This window comes from Lissotriton vulgaris, chromosome 11 (assembly GCF_964263255.1).
Source record: "Lissotriton vulgaris chromosome 11, aLisVul1.2, whole genome shotgun sequence".
Taxonomy (NCBI): domain Eukaryota; kingdom Metazoa; phylum Chordata; class Amphibia; order Caudata; family Salamandridae; genus Lissotriton; species Lissotriton vulgaris.
The window spans coordinates 128,151,056-128,170,771 of NC_141699.1; the positions used below are offsets into that span (position 1 = coordinate 128,151,056).

A 19,716-nucleotide genomic window follows, 5' to 3' on the forward strand; every position below is an offset into this window, starting at 1 on the left:
TGACTTTAAGCGTGCCTTTGACCATAAAGAGCGCTCCTGTTCCCTTTGGGTAGATCCACGCTGTGGAAATACCATATACATTTATAGATACTTCTGAAAACCTGGTATGTGTTTTCCAGTTGTAGACAAATGTCGAATACCTCTGTCTATTTGTACTGTTGGTCAAATGGTCCAATGCATGGCGTGGATGTGCTGAGAGTTTTTTTTATAGGTCTCGCCTGCATAAGTGCATGTGCTCTTGCTTGTGAGAGATATAGTGTTCCTCAAGGGTCTAGGCGCCCACCCGTTGCTTACGATCTGTGGGCTTCAACGTCACCTTCTTTGCTGCTTTATAATTGGGAAGCACGTGCCTGCTTCACTTCCTCTTTTTTCGGCTTGAGGACAGGGCATTTACTGATTGTCCCATCTGGATTAGAGTCCTTCCACCACTGGTGCAGTGATTGAGGTACTATTTTTTATGTTCTTGCTTTTTTCTCTCCCAACCCCGTCCATGTGGCTTCTTACCCACCCACCCCATGTCTCCTTTTCTTCTTACCCTCTCACCCCCTGTCCGTGTTGCTTCTTACCCTCCCACTCCACTCTCCTTGTTGCTTCTTCCCCTCCCACCCCCTTGGCCATCTGTTTTTTTAATGTTCTTGGTTCTTCCTCTTCCACTCCCCGTTCATGTGGCTATTTCCCCTTTTAACCACTGTCTGTTTTGCTTCTTCCCTTCCCACCTCCGTGTCCATGTGGCTGCTTCTCCTCACACCTCCCTTTCCATGTGCCTTCTTCCTCTCCCACTCCTGTCTATGTTACTACTTCCCAACCCACCCCATCTATTTGGCTTCTTCCACTCCCCAAACCATCTGGATTACCCCCCCTCCCGCCCCCTACACAAGTGTCTTCTTTCCCTCCCACCCCCATCCACGTGGCTTCATCTCCTCCCACCCCTCATCCATGTGGCTTCTTCATCCAGGTGGTTTCCTCCCATCCCACCCTTTTCGTTCTGCTTCTTCCCCTCCCACCTGTCCGTGTTGCTTCTCCCCCTCCGTCGGTGTTGCTTCTCCCCCTCCGTCGGTGTTGCTTCTCCCCCTTCCACTCCATCCATGTTGCTATTCCCCCTCCCACCTCCGTCGGAGTTGCTCCTCCCACCTCTGTCTGTGGTTCTTCTTCCCCTCCCACCTCGGCTGTGTTGCTTCTCCCTTCCCACCTCAGTCGGTGTTGCTTCTCCCCCTTCCACCCCATCCGTGTTGCTTTTCCCCTCCCACCTCCATCGGTGTTGCTCCCCCTACCCCTGTCTGTGTTGCTTCTTCCCATCCCACCCCGTCTGTGTTGCTTCTTCCCCTCCCACCCCATCCATGTTGCTTCTCCCCCTCCCACCTCTGTCAGTGTTGCTTCTCCCCCTTCCACACCATCAGTGTTGCTTCTCCCCCTCCCACCTCCATCGGTGTTGCTTCCCCCCCCCTCCGTTCATGTTGCTTCTTCCCCTCCCACCCCGTTCGGGTTGCTTTGTCCCCTCCCACCCTATCTGTTGCGTATTTCCCCCCCCCCACTCCCCGTCTCTCTTGCTTATTCCTCTCCCACACCCCGTATCTCTTGCTTATTCCTCCCCCCAGTCTATGTTCCTTACACCCCGAGAACCACCAGAAGGGAAAAAAAGGTTGTTTGACTCTGCCTACATTGACAACTTCATAGCCCCTTTTATGCCGTCCCGACGACTATGTCCACTTCATCTCCTGTCGTCCACTTCTCAAAAGCTTGAGTTTTGCTTTGCTAATACTTATAAAATTTCACTGCTTCGTACCCTCTGATTCCCCTGATTCAAACTTTGGTGCTGGGCCACTGAATACGAGGTTAGTCTGTTAGTACTTCCAGCTACAGCATTGTCAAATCGTCCCATTTCCTGTTTGGAGCCAGAGAGTGATATAAAACGGCATGTGTTGCATCCCATGCACTTGAATATACCTGTGATGGCGCCTGGGATTACCAGCTCAATAAATCGTAATCCCCTGGGCCCATAAACATTCACACCGTTGAACCGGTAATCCTGCTTCTACTTACTGCCTATCAGGATTTTTTTACTTAGGACTTTTACCTGTACACCATGACTTACCAATCCTTTGTCACATTTGCTATAAGTCCTAGGGATCGAAAGGGAGTTAGCATAATAGGTAGCAATTTAATAATTTACCTTTCCTGAAATAACCACAGACTCGGGAAAAGCTTTAAACACTTTATCTATGCAAGTTTTATTGAGTCAGTGGCCACAATACAGTGACCAGAAATTTTTACAAGTAAGAATATAATCAATAGGACATAAAGTTTGCAAGAAATCACAGTAACACCTTTAACATTGGTACCTGGGAAAGGTGAGAAAGGGAAATAGCACAAGGACATCCTTCATGAATTATATTTACCTAGAATGGTGTGAAGACCAACCCTGGCCACGGGCTGGGGCAAAGACAGGGCTCCCGACTAATCAGGTGCCGACAGGACAGGTGCAGATCAGGACAGGTAACCTCCACTAGTGCAACGCCAGCATCACACTTCTCTCTACTCCAAAATAGGTTCCCCGACTGGGTAATCCGTAATTCTCCGTCAGCAACACCCCTATTCTTCTAACCTTTGTTATACCATTTCCCGGGCAATGTACCACCCCTAAATGTTGCAAATCTATGTGTTCCCCTTCAGTGATCGGTCAGAAAGACGAGGAGAGGTCATCACACCATACTAAGATGAGGTCATTTTTATTGACTTATATTGATCAAGTTCCCGCCCATAATTTACTTTCCCGTGAGTTTTATTCCACCCATCAATATTATTTCCTTTTAATATACAAAGTTTTGAGTTCTTTTCCTTTCCCAGGTTATGAATTCATGTTTCTCAAGCACATTGCCAGAAAGACAGTCACTTGCACCAGTTCAATGCCATTTATTGAGGTTTCTCAAAGTTCTCGGCTCATGCGCAGAGCGGTTTTCACTATGGCTGTTCATGTCACCCTTAGGCACAAATACGAGCTATTATTAAAGTCAAAAAGAATCACATTAGAATACAAATATAAATGAATGCACTGTATACCACTTATCTCTATTCTAACCCCATTACTTTATATATATTATAGCATTAATAGTTAAGCAAAACAAACAAAGTTTAGTTGAAGCAATAGCAGGTGCTTTAATATGTGAGACATGAAGCGGCCATTTTGGCTCTAGTGCGCAGCTGCAAAGAATTCCCAGCAGAAGCAAAAGACGTCACACCACGTCGATGTGACAGACGTATGCGCCGAAAGGTTCAAGCGTTTTTCGGTGGCCATTTTAATGCATTCGGTTTACTGTTAGTAAAAGCACATAGGAAAGCTTCCCCTAGATACAAAATATGTCGTGTAATGCAAATATTAGTAAACAAAACATGTTGATTAGTTAGTTATATGTTATTTCGAGAGGGCTGAGTACAAGCAAGTTTCAGTATGTATGAAACCTTGCTCCATCACCTGAATGGGAATTATAGGACGGAAGCACGGTTTTATTAATTCTTCTTTTAATTGTGTGGTGTGGAGTGGAATCCGCCTGAAGGGAATTCCTTGAAAGTAAATACGTTCAACCAGAATGTTAACAAATCTAGCGGAATACCCTGTAAGGGAGCGCCAGGTCATGGAATGTGATCTTCTGTGATGGAGTAAAAGCTGGTGGAGAATAGTGCAATACCGAGCCAGGCAATTAATTACCCGCCTGTAAATATATTCTCAAAGAGTGGAATGCCAAAATTTTTGACTTGAATGTCGAGGAAAGCCTTGCGGTGTATTCTGCTGGAACAGAATGTAATGAGATGTTTTGAAACAAAAGAGCATTTCTAAGATGAAATGAGGAGAAATGTTACCTGAAGGCAAGCAGTGGAAATTAATATCGCTAAAGTGAGATTTTTTTTAAAAAGGAATGTCGAAGACAACAAAGTGATGGAGTGGAATTTGAGGAATGCCGTTGTCTGGATTCTACTAGAAGGAAATACCATTGCATGGAATTTTAAACCAGTAAGTCGAATTGACCGGGGCAGAACATGTAATGTGCTGACCGTGGAAAGCGGATCAGACCATCGGAGGTCTTCAGGGTGCTTTGTGATGTCACAAAAATGAGATAGGGCCACTTTGAGGAATGCCTATTGCTTCTTAAACCAGGCCTTCTGATGTTCTACTGCACCATATATTCATGAAGGATTCCATCCAGTGAGTGACGTTACCACGAATCTTAAACTTGCCAGAATTCTTCAGACAAAGGCACATTCTGGAATCTGAGTTGGTGATCGCTGACCTTACAAGCCCAGGTAGTGAGAAGTGAGCATTTTATATCTACAAGCTAGCTTAGTGCAAATCCGATTCATGAATTTTATTGACGTCTTTGGAAAGTTGGTGCTATCGAGAATTGGGTAAGGTTGCTACTGCATCGATTGTGTGAAGCACACAAAAAAGAAACCCGGACACTCGGTGGCGGCTGCTATCAAGGAAAGTGGTGAGGCAGAATTAACATAAACCTTGCCCCCGCCTCCTCCGCTCCCGACGATGTACAACGTTGGTTGGTCCATGGCACACTCTTCATGAAGGATTTTCAGCACGTACCCACAAGACAAACGTAAATATGAAGAATCAACTTAGGGAGTAAATAGTGTAGTCTGAAGTTATCCTGCTGATCAGGTTTGGATCATCCGTAGGAACCAATATCGAACACCTCCGCCTGGAAATTAACAAAACATCTCGTCTAGATATAAACCATTGGCATATTTAATCAATATGTGACGCAGAGTTGTTTTGGTGTAAATATTAAGATTGTGAGGAAGAGTCCAGCGACCCCGTGCCAGCCTGAGAATAATCCGTGTTGTAGATTTGTGGATTTTCTTGTTGGTCACTTCAAGTTTTCAAGGCAGAGTGAATGAAGGAAGCCATTCAATCTTGGCTGTGTGCATTGGCCAGACACCTTGTGGAAACTTCTTTTGTGGTGTGGTTTACTGCATCAAATTGAGCCCAGAGATTAAGCTATTGAAAGATGGCTGCATCTCCTTTCTTGAGCACAGAATGGCATTCTGCACATTTTGTGCACCCCCCCCCCAGAGCAGGAAACCCCATGCCTCTCCTTTTAATGCATTTGTACGCCCTGGTGTCCTTGAATAATAGCTACTTTTTAATTTTTTTTCATTAAAGTAATTTTACTTATTGGATGGAAATGGGCTAATTAGAAGGTTTTACAAGCGTAGTAGATTAAAATCTCTTAAAACTGTGCATTTGTGGTTGCCAAAAAGAAGCGTTGAGGAAGCGTGATCTGCAATGCACTGAAGAGGGCATGTTCTTCATAGTGCATGTAGGCCCTAACTCATCAGAGTAATGGCAGCAGTTTGTATTAAGTGTTATGTTAACAACCTCCGTGACAAGTGAAGGGGATACATCAATTATTACACATAGTTGGGAGATATTGACGAACTCCATTGCTAATATTTAATGTTGTTCCAAATTCATATTGGCATTTACATGGATTTAATATTAATCCGAAATCAAATCGACTGCTTTACAAGATTTTTAATGTCTGTTGATTTTTATGTTTTTTTTTCTTTGCCAAAGTCAAAGATCTACTTCGTTGGCTGAACTTCAGCTCTTTTTTTTATGCTGTATTTTAGTTCAGGGCAAACCATATTTTTCCTTGTTTATATATCTGCCTGTGATTTCTTTGTTGCTGATAACCTTTTTGGGTTTTATTGGCATGTTTTTGATACTGGTTCATGTTCCCTTGGCTAATGAAAAGTGTGTTACAAGAAACCGCCTTAGATTTATTGGTACTTCTGATGATTGTGTTTTTTGCCTGTGTTTGCGGATTTAGGTTTTATAGTTTCTGATGAGGATTTTTTTTACTATAAGTTGAGGGATTGCACAGCAAGATAACAAAAGGGTATGCAAGTAAGCTTGTGCGAAGTTCGCAGAGTTCTGCAAAAAAACTCAGCCAAGCTATGCAGTGTTCAGCGAACGTCGGAGTGGGTTACCTCATGCCGTTCGCACTGACTTTTAGTGCCAGGTGTTTGTCGCACGCTGTAAAATCAGCACAAACTGCATCTCGCACAGTGCAAGAGGGCACTGCTTCTTTCTGCTGCTCGCGTCGAAGTTCGACGCGAGCGGCAGCTTCCACAACGCAAATAGAAGGTTTCTCAATGCGAGCAGTAGCGACCATCCGAGACCGCCCACGTTGAGAAATCTTGCAGGGAAGTGGTCTAGCATTGGCTTTTCCTCGCTCGCGCTCGCCATCTTACCATTGGCGAGCATGAGTGAGGAAAACTCTGTTCAGCTACGCGGAGCAGAGATTTTCGGAAACCCGCGAGTTCCGCGGAACGGAGTGCTAAACATGCTGCAATCGGAGCGGAGTTAACCTCCAAGGCTTAGATGCAAGGCAGTAGGTTGCCCAGATGCAGCTTTTGCTAGCAGAGTTGAAAATGTAGGTTTTGCGGCCTCCTTACGGATGCAGTATAAGTAGTACAGCAGCAGTTCTAGTTTTGTGACGCACACACTGCTCAGTGACGTAACAAAACTTGAGGGGGCCCTCCTGCAAAGTGCATGGAGGGGACCCTTCTGGACTTTCTGCCGCACTTTCAGGCCAGTGTACTCCACTGAGGGGGCCTCGTGGAGCTCGGGGGCCAACCCGCACTGCGGGGCCTTTGTTACGCCACTGACACTGCTCACTGAAGGGGATGCAAGCCAATAGCGTTGATTTATCATGGCCGAAGATACTGCAATGCTTCAATTTTAGCTAAATGTACACCCCTTCAAAACCAAAAAGTGATTTCCAGTGGCCATGCCACTAATTTCCATGGGGATAGTTTCAGCGTGGGAGAAAACCTCTTCTGAGCAGTTTCATATGGGATCGATCAACTTTTATCCTTTTTTAAGCATGTCAAAAAGCAGGATATTCAAGCAGTCTTGTACCCAGGGTAATCCTGCTATAGTAACTTAATTTCTTATATACATGATCAAAGGAGACCCTTTTCCTTTGTCATTTAATTTTTCTTTCAGACCTTCTAGCAGGAGCAGGAAAAAAGTCATAGTTTTTATACCAACTGCAGACTATGTGGCGGTCACTGGCAGTAATCTGAGTGCTTCTTGTCCCCTGGAGACCCAGAAATGCATCCTGGAGTGTGGAGGGAGTTCCTTCCTGAGCTTGCCATCTGAGCTCCATCTGCGGCCTTCCTTGTTCAACACCACTGACCAAGGAAGCCTGCTTTGTTTGCACCTTAAAAAGGAGCTAGACGTCGGCAAACTGATCAATTCTTCTAAAAGATTCAGCAAAGAGTTGACTAAGTGGTTGACACATTACAGCTTGGCGGTGGCTCTAGATCGCCAATGAAGAGTTTGCTGAATTGTTAGCGGTTCTGATTGAACGCTTGGCGCTAGCTAACCCTGGCTCTAGCCTGTACAGGCAGACCGCCTTTATTCATTGAACTACTCTACTCACCTATTGGGGTAATGCACTTAGCGCTTTCCATCTTCCTTCATTCGAGTATTCAGCAGTCACTGGCCAGACCTGGCGCAGTGAGGTGCATCGTTTTACGGCAGAGCAGGCGAGCGAGGAGTTCGGCGGGAGCTTCTTCCCTATGAGCCCTAAGGCTGCTGAACTATTAATTGCGGATTATTGCACAGTGGAGGGAAAGGGCTCAGTCGCTCCTCACTGGTAGTATTCTAATTAGATTTGTTTGACTTTTAATGAGTTGTCATTAACGAGCCCTGGCTTAGTGGGCAAATGTAATACCCTTGTTTGCCAGTGAATTTACAGACCTAAACTAATTAGAACAGTAGAAATGGCTAGTTTTTTTCCATAATCTCTGCCCTTTGGGTTTATTAGGGCAGCTGCTGCAGAATTTATTATGTCCTCAATGTTTTGAGTTTCCGTTCACTTTGATTAATTTATGGGATTAAAAAGAGGGCGATGAGTGGGACTGGGCAGACACCTTGTATTGAGGTTGCCTTAAATAGTAGAGTTGAGTACCACCTTGCCTTGTGCATGTGTCTCACAAAACCACTTGTTTGTGTAATCTAGGCATCTGATTGGTTTCCTGGAACAAATAATCCCATTGATTTTTGACCGTAGGGTAATCGCATGTCTCAAATCACTTTACTTTTCTAACCTGTGTTGATGCTGAACATATATTTATGCAAATGTGAAATTTATATTGGCTTGAGTAGCTTGCAATTCCTGTATCAGGTCCCACTTCGTTAAAGCCCAGGTTTGACATCGCTGCTTGCGTGTAATAAGAACCGTACATCACTGCTCCGTTGCATTAAGGTATTACTTTTGAAGTCAGAAGGCTTGTTGCCATTAGGCGTGATAAACCAATTCCCAACCCTGAGCAGATCACTTTTCAGCTTGTTTTTCATCGTCCAGGGTTCAAAATCAATGCTCATTGATGGATGGGGAGTAATTTATTGGGGAATGGTCATTTGTTGTACCACTGGTCTTAATTTATTTGTATTTATTTAGTCACTTGAACATTTATGTAGTCCAGAACTGATCCCATTGGGTTACAGAGTACGTTGCATAGATACTTTGGTGTATGTTACACAACGGGCTATGCTATGGATGACATCATATTAAACTTTTGTGACATTTATTTATTTATTTTAGGAGTTTCCTATAGCGCTGGCCAGACCCGAGGGTATCGGAGCGCTTTACAGCAGGATGGGGAGAAGTCAAATACAGAATAAGAGAACAAAATACACGTAATCATAAGTGTTCAGAGAGTACAATTGAGTTGAGCGCCTGAGGTGCGACGTTGAGGTAGAGGGATCAAGGGATCCGAGGTCGCCATTGAGTTTGAGCGGTCAGGGTGTATTCTCGATGTCTCAACAAAGTTTTATCCTGAGATTTTCTCCTAGTGGTGGTGACTCCATGCAATAGGATGAGGAGAGGGGATGAGGTAGGCTTTAGGTGCGTGATGTCCGGTGATTGTCAGGTGTGGGAGTCACGTAATTGAGTTTGGGAAGGCACGGTTGAGGTAGAGGACTTTTAGGCGGCTTTTGAACTTTGGAAAGGAGGGGGTAGTTCTGATGTCCACAGGGATGTCGTTCCAGATTTTAGGAGCGTTGCCTGCGAAAGAGAAAAGATAGTATAAGGAACGGGTTTGATCAGAACACAGTATAACAGTAAACATTTATTTACATGTGTACAGTTTCACTCATTTGTCCAGGACAGGATGAAACTTCATAGACCATTACAAAAAGAAATAGCTAAAGGTGTCCAAGCAGTTTAAATTAAAGGCTTGTCTGCTCCTTTTGTGAAAGTTCTGGTGGAAGGATTATTCCGGATTGGGCAGGGATGAAGTTCTGAGATGAACGTATGGTGGAAGATTGTTTTTTTTATTTTTATTATTTCTTCTTCTTCCGACGCTGGGATTTTAGAATCCAAAGAGAGTGAAAACCATTGTAGATGCCACCAGTTTGCAAGCCAGATACTGCACTATTCTAGAATGCAGTATTTTATGAACCAACCCTACTGGCCAACTTGCACACGTTCCTAGCTTCTGCAGGTAGTCGCTTGCGAGGTACTTGGATTGGGGTGATTTGACCAAACCTTCTCATTCTGACACTAACCGCGAAGTTGAATGAAGGCCTTCTTGAGACATACCTGGTGGCATCTGAAATACCTACAAGCCACACTTTCTCATACTCTACCTAGATAGGGTTAGGGTTTTGACCACTGACGTAGTCAGCTTCTGAAATTAAAGGTCCAATACATCAAAGGACTTTGTTTTGGTGCAGCTTGATACAGAATTCAAGTCTTTGTCCATTATAACTCCCAGTGCATTGGTCCACTCAAGGATGATATGCTTAAACTCAAAAATGTTCAGTGGGTTGATCCAAGCTCGCACTTTAATGGAGAATTGAAGGAGAGGATAACAGAAGGAACTGTGTATTTCCAGGTTCCGTTTGAGATGCTGGATGGCCATTAAAGATTGAATATTAATTGTTATCTGGACAAAAGAGACCGTGACTTTCTGAAGATTTTCATTTGTTGCTGCATGTCCTCCGCGTCAGTGGAATAGGCGGCACCATAGGTTCCCTATCTTAACTAGGGAGGGAATCCATAAGTGGAATAAAACGCATCTATTCAAAAAAAAATCCTAACCCATATGATGTCTACTTCCCTACCGACTCAATCCACTTGGTCACCTATCCTCAAATCTGAAATAATTTTGCTGCAAAGACGTCTTCACTTTACACATTAATTCCTGGGTCATAATGAATTTGCTAGTTATCCTTCCCTCCCAACCTCGATATACCGTTAGTTCCTCTTTTAAATGGATTTATGTGAAGCACCGGTATACCTTTTTTTGCCCTTGTCTGCGCTATATAAACAAAGGTGGGTTTACTGGAAAGTTTACTACTGTGTGTTCAACATTCTTTGGGGGAAAAAAGTAAATATTGTTGCTCTGCCTTTTGAAAATGACATTGCATAGCTGGTTGATAAGTACATCGATTTTTATTTTACAAATCATGTTTGAAGAAAAACACAGCATGACACAAACCATAGATGCAGATGAGCAGACAGTAATATTTTATTACCGTTGTTGGAGTGGCGGCTCATCCCTTCTAGCCTAGATTGTCTTTTCAGGTGGTGATGTGTTCTGGGTAAAAGGTCTTTGCTGCCTCTTATGGAATAAGCTATTGTCAGGAGATATAACCAGGGCCGCTGGAAATATGTAATTCTGCAACTGCGACAGTTTCCTTGTCATTACAGATTTCTACATTTGCCTCATAATCCGTCACATAATCTGCTACAAAATTTGCAGTACGAAACAAAAAAAATTCTAGCTCAAACGGATTAATAGTTACTAAAAACGCAGCAATACTTGGTGCCGCGCAGTGGAAGGCCCTTCGCAAAGAAAGGTTTTCTGGTCACCTTTCAGTTTCTTATTGCGGTAATTGGTATTTGCGTGTCAAAATGATAGTGCAGAGGCGAAGCCTTTGCCTAGATAATGTTAAACTGTGTACTAATTACAAAATAATCAATTAATACTATTACAAAATGTACTGCATAATACAACATACTTTGCTTTTTTCTTGCTGCTTAATGCAGCCAAAATTGCTGCATACTTTGGTACCCACCTGTCTCATAGTCCCAGTAGCCCTCAGTTCTAGACTCGCTTCTAGTTTTAGAGGTTCCAAGCATGTGGATTGTTGACCGTCTTTTCACTGTCAAAGCTATATTTATTGTGGCATTGCCTGTAAATGATGCCGTTTTCTGAGTTTTGTTTGACCCGCCAAAGTTAAAAATGGATCACTTTTCATTAAGAAGTTCCATAATAATCCACATTTGTAAAGCGCGAACAATCACCCGTAAGGGTGATTTGTTAAAAAAAATCGATGTACTTATCAACCAGCTATGCAATGTCATTTTCAAAACAGAGAGCAACAATATTTACTTTTTTCCCCAAAGAATGTTGAACACACAATAGTAAACTTTCCAGTAAACCCACCTTTGTTTATATAGCGCAGACAAGGGCAAAAAAAGGTATACCGGTGCTTCACATATATCCATTTAAAAGAGGAACTAACGGTATATCGAGGTTGGGAGGGAAGGATAACTAGCAAATTCATTATGACCCAGGAATTAATGCGTAAAGTGAAGACTTCTTTGCAGCAAAATAATATCAGATTTGAGGGTAGGTGACCAAGTCGATTGAGTCGGTAGGGAAGTAGACATCATATGGGTAGGGTGAGTTAGCACTGGGTTAGGAATTTTTTTTAATAGATGCGTTTTATTCCACTTATGGATTCCCTCCCTAGTTAAGATGGGGAGCCTCTGGTGCCGCCTATTCCACTGACACTGAGGACATTCAGCAACGTAAGGGTCTCTAGGCGCTGGGGCCGTCGGGAAGATTAAGCAAGCTATTGCCCAGAGTCACATGGTGCTGGGCTAATCTGCCACTGGCGTCGGGGATCGAACCCTGATCCCCAGATTCCACCGCCAGTCGCCCTGGCCGCGGCGCCACACCTCTCCCACCATACCCCAAGCTCGCAAAGGTGCCTTGAGCCTGAGGTTAAACTCCCCTCGATAAGTCTGCTCGTGGGGCCGTGTCAGTGTAGTGTTGTTATTTTTTAATTTTTTTACCTAGCCTGATTTTCACATTTTTTAAGTCGTTGTATTATTTATTGAGGTGTACCGCATCTTAGAAAAAATAATTGCTGTTCTCTGCATTTTGCAGTTGCAGTGCATACACTTCTTGTTTCGACGTGTATGTATGTTGCCATATGTATATACCGTTGACTTAGCAGGGAGTCAGCGAGGCGGTGAACATAAGCGTGATACCCCAGGATTCAAGAATGTTAACAGGCAGGTAGCAAGCAGGAGGGCACCTAGCACAGGTTCCACAACGAGTAGCTTGTGAGCTAGTGCTAGCTCTCCAGCTTCCTATAAGTAGCTCTCCTGTGTGCACCCCAGCCTACTAAATTAGAAGCTTTGCTTGGTTGAATTGATATGTGTACCTCAGAATTAAAACACGTGTTTTTGATTAACTTAGATATTATCGGAACTCGTTAGCTGATATTTGGAGAATAAAGCTGAATTTCGTAGATATATGTAAAGCCAATTTTTGGCAGCTCCGTCATGCAGCGCTGGGAGATGTATTACTAATAATATTCCCTTGGTAGTAATGGCACTCCAGCTATGGATGGTATGTATTACTCATGCAGAGACATTCAGCAATGACAGAGCCTTTTTACATTACTGCTGCCAACTCTGCCTGATAAACTGAGGTAATCACCGCTCATAATCTTGCAAACGGTGCCCACATATATAATGTTGTCCTGATGCCATTCTATTACAACACTAATAATGTTAGTAGCTCAGGACGATTTTCATTGAACATCAGTAGTTCTTATTACGAAAAAGGATGGAGACCCCTGACCTAGCACGCGAGGTGGTCATGCTCAGTATGTGGAACCTCAAATGGAAAGCTTGGTCTATCGAATGCAAATATGCCATATCCTTTCCTGTCGCAAGTTCTTGCTTCAGTATTAGAGGTGTTTTTACTGTGACTGCGTGTTGATCTAACCGCTGCACTGTTCCAACAGCGGGTTGTATGTGAAAGGCAGCTGGGGATGGGCTTATGGTCAAAGTGCTTATATTTATGAACCCCACAGCAACCTGATTTTTTTTCTTCACTTTCAACAGCAACAATTGGAAGAGGAAGCAGCCAAACCTCCGGAACCAGAGAAACCAATTTCCCCGCCGCCTACGGAGTCCAAGCATCGCAGCTTGGTGCAGATCATCTATGACGAGAACCGGGTAAGCCCTTGACCTCTTTATAACAAGTCTTGGATGGTAGACGGGGCGGGGTGACGAACCTAGGTTCAGGGATTCTGGGTCCATGTCCACCTTTCAGGATACCCATGTACTATGCAGATAAGCAAATCATTGTATGTGAATGTATTTTATGAGCTACAGAAAAATGTAGAACTAACAGTGGAAGCTTCTCACTGCCAGCACCTAACCTATTATCTCTCTCAAAAGTATTATCCCCTTTGTACTTGCAAGGGTCCGTGCGCACACCGAAAAGCACCCACCGTCACAGTGCCTGTTCCCTCAGGAACTCAACAATTTGAACCAAAAGCACAGGTGCACCACACAACAACAGTAGATCAAATAGGAACAGTTATAAAGTCCATATCAAATAGACAACACAAGAAGGATTCCTCCTTTTTTTCTCATTGTTCCATTTTCATGTTACGTATAAAAAAACACACAGTACAGCCGATGCGTTTCGTTCTAGTGCAGGACTTCTTCAGGGCTATTAAATACAAACACATAAACATACATATATAAGAGCACCTACAACAAATATAAGACATCATATACATACGTACAACGAGTTAAAAATGTCTTTTGACCGAATATCAAATCATGGTGGTCAAACCTATTTACATTATGCACAACATGGATAGACTAACTGGCAAATAGACAATTGTAATTTTTCTTGTTTCAATTTTTCATTGTTCAAGCAATACCCAGACCCTTAATATTATTTTGAATATAACGAGGGCCAACAGTCCCAGCCGGGACATAAAAGCCTAACTTCATATTTCTCATTTTCATTTTTATCATTGTCTATCATTGATGATAACACATTATTCACTCTTCGCTAACTTAGATAAAAAGTTCACCTGGATTCCTTGCACACCCCCTCGGGTTGTTTCCTCCCCAAAACAAAATGCCTACCGTCTGCCGCCTTCCTTGAACAAAATAACTAGGGCGCCATGTCCCTCTGAATAAATCATCATTCCTAGCCTCTCCTGCCACCCACACTAAAACCCATGGTGCCTGGCCTCTCCAGACTCAGCACCTCAAACAACGTCCCTGGTTTCACCCTTGCCCAAATAAATATTTGCATCCTCCTGTTCTCCCATCATCTTCTAAGCATTATTGTTGAGCAGAACTCAAAATTCCAAACGGCCCTGGACAGGTTATAGAAGAGTGGGCCCTTCTGTCTATTAATTAAAGACTTTTGTGTGGGCATTCCCTTTAAAATGGAAAATTGAGGTTTGCCCATTGTTCCCATGTCCAAGTCCTTATAATCCGAGTATGGGGTTCCTGCTTTGCTGCACTGTGGAGTCTGTAGTCAATGGATAAAAAGTCTCTTCTGTTCTATGCTTAGCTGGGACCAGGTTCTCCCTGGTCCTAAAGCTCTGTCTGAGTTCCAACCAGTGCTTGTTACTCTCCAGCTTGTCTGCAGACTTGCTGTTCCCTGTTCAATAGAGGTCTGTTCATGTGACATTTTCTAGAAAATAAGTTTCAACTCGCCATCTCATGTTTGTTGAGTGGAAGTTGCACCACTGCCTCTAGATACACAGCTTTTCTATACTTGCCTTGGGTCCCTGGACACCCTTGCTGCATCACTGCTCATTGCCCTCTCTGTGCACTCCTGGCCTGGTGGATGCTGGCCCTCGGCCTCCCTACTGTTTGGTTACTATGCGAAGAGGATGGTCTGGGTGGACCAAGATGGCACCAAAACACACAAAGGGTGCACAGATGAAAGGAAACGTGGTTTTCTTCAATGGACTCCATAGCTCACGTGGAGCAGATGGAGCGGTGAGCTTCCGAGCCAGGAGTAGCGGTGTCGTCCGGAACTTCTCAGGTTCCTACTCTGCAGTCCATCCTTGGTGAGCGGTGGCCCGTATGTGGGATGCTGGCGACACTCGATGTCCTCTGGCTTGCTGTTGGTGTCTGCATTTGTGGTATCTCAGTTCTTGGACCCGGGTTTCCGTAAAAAGCCGGTGGATGCAGTGAGTCTCAAGTCTGTTTATTGTTTCTACAAATTAACCCAAACCTTGACAAACAGAGCAACTGATGGTAATATTACTTTAGCTATCCCATGCTTCGTTTACACAATGTCACTTTACAATAACTACCACTATTACTTTTAAATACTCTTAAATGATTGTTCTGTAGCCGATGTGCAGGAAAGTAAAGACCCGCCCCCACTGGTGTACGATGCCAGGAATGGGCCAGCATAAAGCCAGCAGATATCGGATCTCTGTACTAGTGACCTCTAATATGTGTTTGTGTTGAGTACAGCTGGTACCGCCAGTTCAGTGAGCGCAGTACATCCAGTACCACCAGTTCAGTGAGCACAGTACCACCAGTTCAGTGAGTGCTGTACAGCCAGTACCGCCAGTTCAGTGAGCACAGTACAGCCGGTACAGCCAGTTCAGTGAGTGCAGTACCGCCAGTTCAGTGAGCTCTGTATAGCCGGTAACGCCAGTTCAGTGAGCACAGTGCAGCCGGTACTGCCAGGTCAGTGAGCATGGTATCGCCAGTTCAGTGAGCGGAGAATAGCTGGTGCCACCAGTTCAGTGAGCGGAGAATGGCTGGTACCCGCAGTTCAGTGAGCGGAGAATGGCTGGTGCCCCCAGTTCAGTGAGCGGAGTACAGCTGGTGCTCGTAGTTCAGTGAGCGCAGTACAGCCTGTACTGCCAGTTTAGTGAGCATGGTACAGCCAGTTTAGTGAGCATGGTACAGCCAGTTCAGTGAGCATGGTACAGAGGTGAGTCTGACAGCAGTCTTGACGCTCCATGTAGGGCAGCTTTTAGGGGTGCTAGCCTGGTTTAGGGAGTACGTTGAGTCGTGAATCTTCACTGTTACCTTGAGTGTACCATTGCTGGGACCACTGTTAAGAAGTGAAGACTCCAGAACTGAAGAATATGCGTTTACTCTGGTTGATCCTCAAGCACCAGCTGACAGAGGAGACTCACTGAATTAATAATCCAATGTGAGCTTCACATGAAGATTCCATTGAATGGTAAGTACCAACAGGGTTAGAAAGGAGGGGAGAGGTGGGCAAGGGAAAAGAGGGTGAAAAAGGAAAAGTAGGTAGGGAAATATAACATCCTATTATAACATATCTCTCTTGCAAATGGAAGAGCAAGTAGAAAAGAATACAATAAGGTTAGAAACAGAATTATTGCAGATACATAATGCTGAAATTGAAAGGTTACATTTCATGATCAGTTTGCCATCTAGGACGACGACGATTCCTGACATCCTTGGACTCTTTGGAGCTGGGGATGAATGCGTCTGTTCTTTCATCCTTGACAAACTCCGGAGTGCATACTTTGGAACATCTCACAACATTGTCCATGATCCAAGTACTGGCATCTTCCAATACCACAGAGTTGTTATTAACACGTTTAATTCTCAAGGGTTTAAAGACAGCAGAAACTTTAGAACGATTGACATTAGGTCTTCTGATAACAAGCCACTGACCTTCGTGCCACTCTCTGTTACTCGTGCCCCATTTCTGGTCATACCTGGATTTGTAATCTGTTTGATGACTCTTTACTTTGTCTAAGACTGTCATTCTGTCTACCCAAACAGGACATCCTCCATTGAACCAGTTAGGGGTCAATGTGGAACCTGGGTTTCTTCCTTTTAGGGATACAAAAGGAAATACACCTGAAACACTATTGGGAGTAGTGTGATATGACCTTAGCATCTTCCTTACAGCATCATCAATAGGTTCCTTGGAGACAAGAGCCAATTGGATGGTATCCTTGATCATCCTGTTGGCTCTGTCCACCAATCCATTGGCTTTAGGACAATAAAGAGGTTGATTTTAAGTGAGTGATAGACAAAGTTCTCAAAAATGGTTTCATTTCATCAGATGTAAATGTAACCCCATTGTCAGTAACTAATGTGTTAGGAATTCCTTCTTTGGAAAATGTTTCTTTAAGAAATTGAATATGTGCAGAAGTGGTGATGGTTGTAACACACTTGGTGAAAACCCAATGAGAGTGATAATCGGTTAACACGAACATTAATCTCTGAGAGAAACTAAGCAAGTTGGACGGGGGCTATGATGTCAAGCCCCAACTTGTCCCATTCGTTGTATGGTAAAGGAACAGGAAGGAGAGGGGCAGTGTGAGTGATTTTAGTGTTATCACTGAAGCCACAGGCCAGTCAATTTTACCCTTTTTTCTATCTTAGAGGCAATATTGGGAAACCAGTAGTTATTTCTGATCTTACTTTTTGTCATACTTCTACCGGGATGACCCTTGTGGGCAATCTCAATGATGCGTTTGTTCATGCCTTTGGGTGGTATGATCTTGTTGCACCTGTGTATGTGGTTATCAATGATGGACAATTCGTCCTTTACAATCCAGAAAGGTCTACGGTTCTCAGGACCTTCCTTGAGATTCTTGGGCCACCCCTTACTATTGATGTCCTTAGGGGACGATATGGTGTTGTCGTCCTGTACACATTTATCCCATAACTCTTTACCGATGGCTGGAATGTCTATGGAAAGAGTAGCATAATCAGAAGGATTAGTGTAGGAATCTTCAACATCAATAGGAAGTCTAGACAAACAGTCTGCAACCAGGTTTCTGTCACTTGATACATATATCATGTTGTAGTTAAAACCTTGTAGATCCAACACCCACTTAGAGATGCGGGGTGGACTTCTTGATGCACTTAGTGGAGAACATGGGCAACATAGGTTTATGATCCGTTCTTATGGTACATGGGATCCCCCATACAAAATATTTTAAATGATTTATCGCCCAAAAACAAGCAATAGCTTCTTTCTCTATAGTGGAGTAGTTGCGCTCAGGATCCTTAAGTGTTCTGGATGAGAAAGCTATTACTTTTTCTTTTCCTTCAACAACTTGTGTGAGGCACCTAATCCCTTCATGCCAGCATCTGTGGTAAGGTGGTCTTTGCATTGGGATTAAACATACTTAAAAGAGGTGCTTCCGTGATGGCTTGCTTGATATGTGAGCACTCATTTTGACATTCTGCACTCCATTCAAAAGGGGTACCCTTCTTTCAAAAGGGCCTAAGTGAATGTACATGGTCAGCAACATTTTTAACATATTTGGACTGTATTCACTAGGCCTAGAAATGACTTCATTTCATCCTTATTGGAAGGTGCAGGTGCCAGTTTGACTGAAACCACAAGACAGCTTTTGGGACTTATTCCTTCACCTGTAATAGTGTGACCAAGATACACTACTGATTCCACCCCAATTTTGCATTTGTCTTTCTGTGTGGTAAACCCAGCTTTGCTCAGTTTTCTCAGAACTTCTTCAAGGACTTTGTTGTGCACCACTTTTGACTCGCCATACATTAGGATGTCATCCTGAAAGCATAATACCTTGTCAGTGCCCTGCAATATGTGTTGCATGACACGCTGGAACACTGCAGTGGCAGATGCCAATCCGAACGGCATTCTACAAAATTGGTAGGTACCAAATGGGGTTATGAAAGAAGTGAGACCTTTGGAATCGGGACGGAGAGCTACCTGGTGGTAAGCCGACGAAAGATCCAGGACACTAAAGTACTTCGCTCCCTGTATGGCGCTGAGCATTTTATTGATATTAGGGAGCGGGTGCCTGTCCACCCAAAGGTGGAACCAGCAAGCTGTAAAAGCTGAGAGAGAACGGATGTAGCGTCCTCCACCAACACGAAGGAGAAAAGATAGAAGCAGGAGCAGACTCACCAAGTGGACCACTGGTAATGGCATGTAGAAAAGTGTTCAAACTGTTTGGTGTCGTCCCTTCAGTGTGCAGAAATTCCAAAGAGATGCAGGAATCTTCAGCAGGATAATCAGCACGTTAGTTGGTGATGCAGGAACAGGGGAGAGGATCAAGGGATACCCCCAGCACAGCGTAGATCGTCGCCAAAATGTTTAGAAATGAACACTCCTGGACTGAAGAATATGCATTTATTCTGGTTGATCTTCAAGCACCAACTGACAGAGGAGACTCCCTGAACATTCTAATGTGAGCTTCACATGAAAATTCCATGGAATGGTAAGTACCAACAGGGATAGAAAGGAGGGAAGAGGTGGGCAAGGGAAAAGTGGGTGGAAAAGAAAAGGTAGGTGGGGAAATATAACATCATATTACAACAACCACCTACGTACAGGCCTGGTTCAGGTCAAGGTGGAGCTTGCCTTCCAAAAGGTTTTTTAGTCTAAATTTTAGGCGGTTGCCTTAATTCTCCAGAGTAAAAACAGGTGAAGCATTAATAGCAAAGGAGCGCTACTATCATCTGGATTTCATGAGATGATGAAGTATTCAAGGATGCTGAGAGGTAACTCTCTGTGCACCGGTGTCTGGAAGCGGACTCGCCTTCCTGAGATGTGCAGATTAGAGTCCGAGGCATCTACTGTGGCAGAAGTAGCTGCATGGTGGAATTTATGTATTGCTTACAACCCTTG

The 19,716-nt window shown here is 43.9% G+C and overlaps 1 protein-coding gene across 11 annotated transcripts in view; it reads left to right on the top strand.

Moving 5' to 3' along the window:
* Positions 1 to 19,716, top strand: part of NCOR2 (nuclear receptor corepressor 2) — a 1,233,371-nt gene that overhangs the window by 470,031 nt on the left and 743,624 nt on the right. For all 11 annotated transcript variants that reach the window (XM_086942885.1, XM_086942883.1, XM_086942892.1 and 8 more), the window contains exon 6: positions 13,173 to 13,286. In XM_086942885.1, the coding sequence (XP_086799011.1) occupies positions 13,173 to 13,286 (114 nt within the window). The remainder of the gene's footprint in view (positions 1 to 13,172; positions 13,287 to 19,716) is intronic.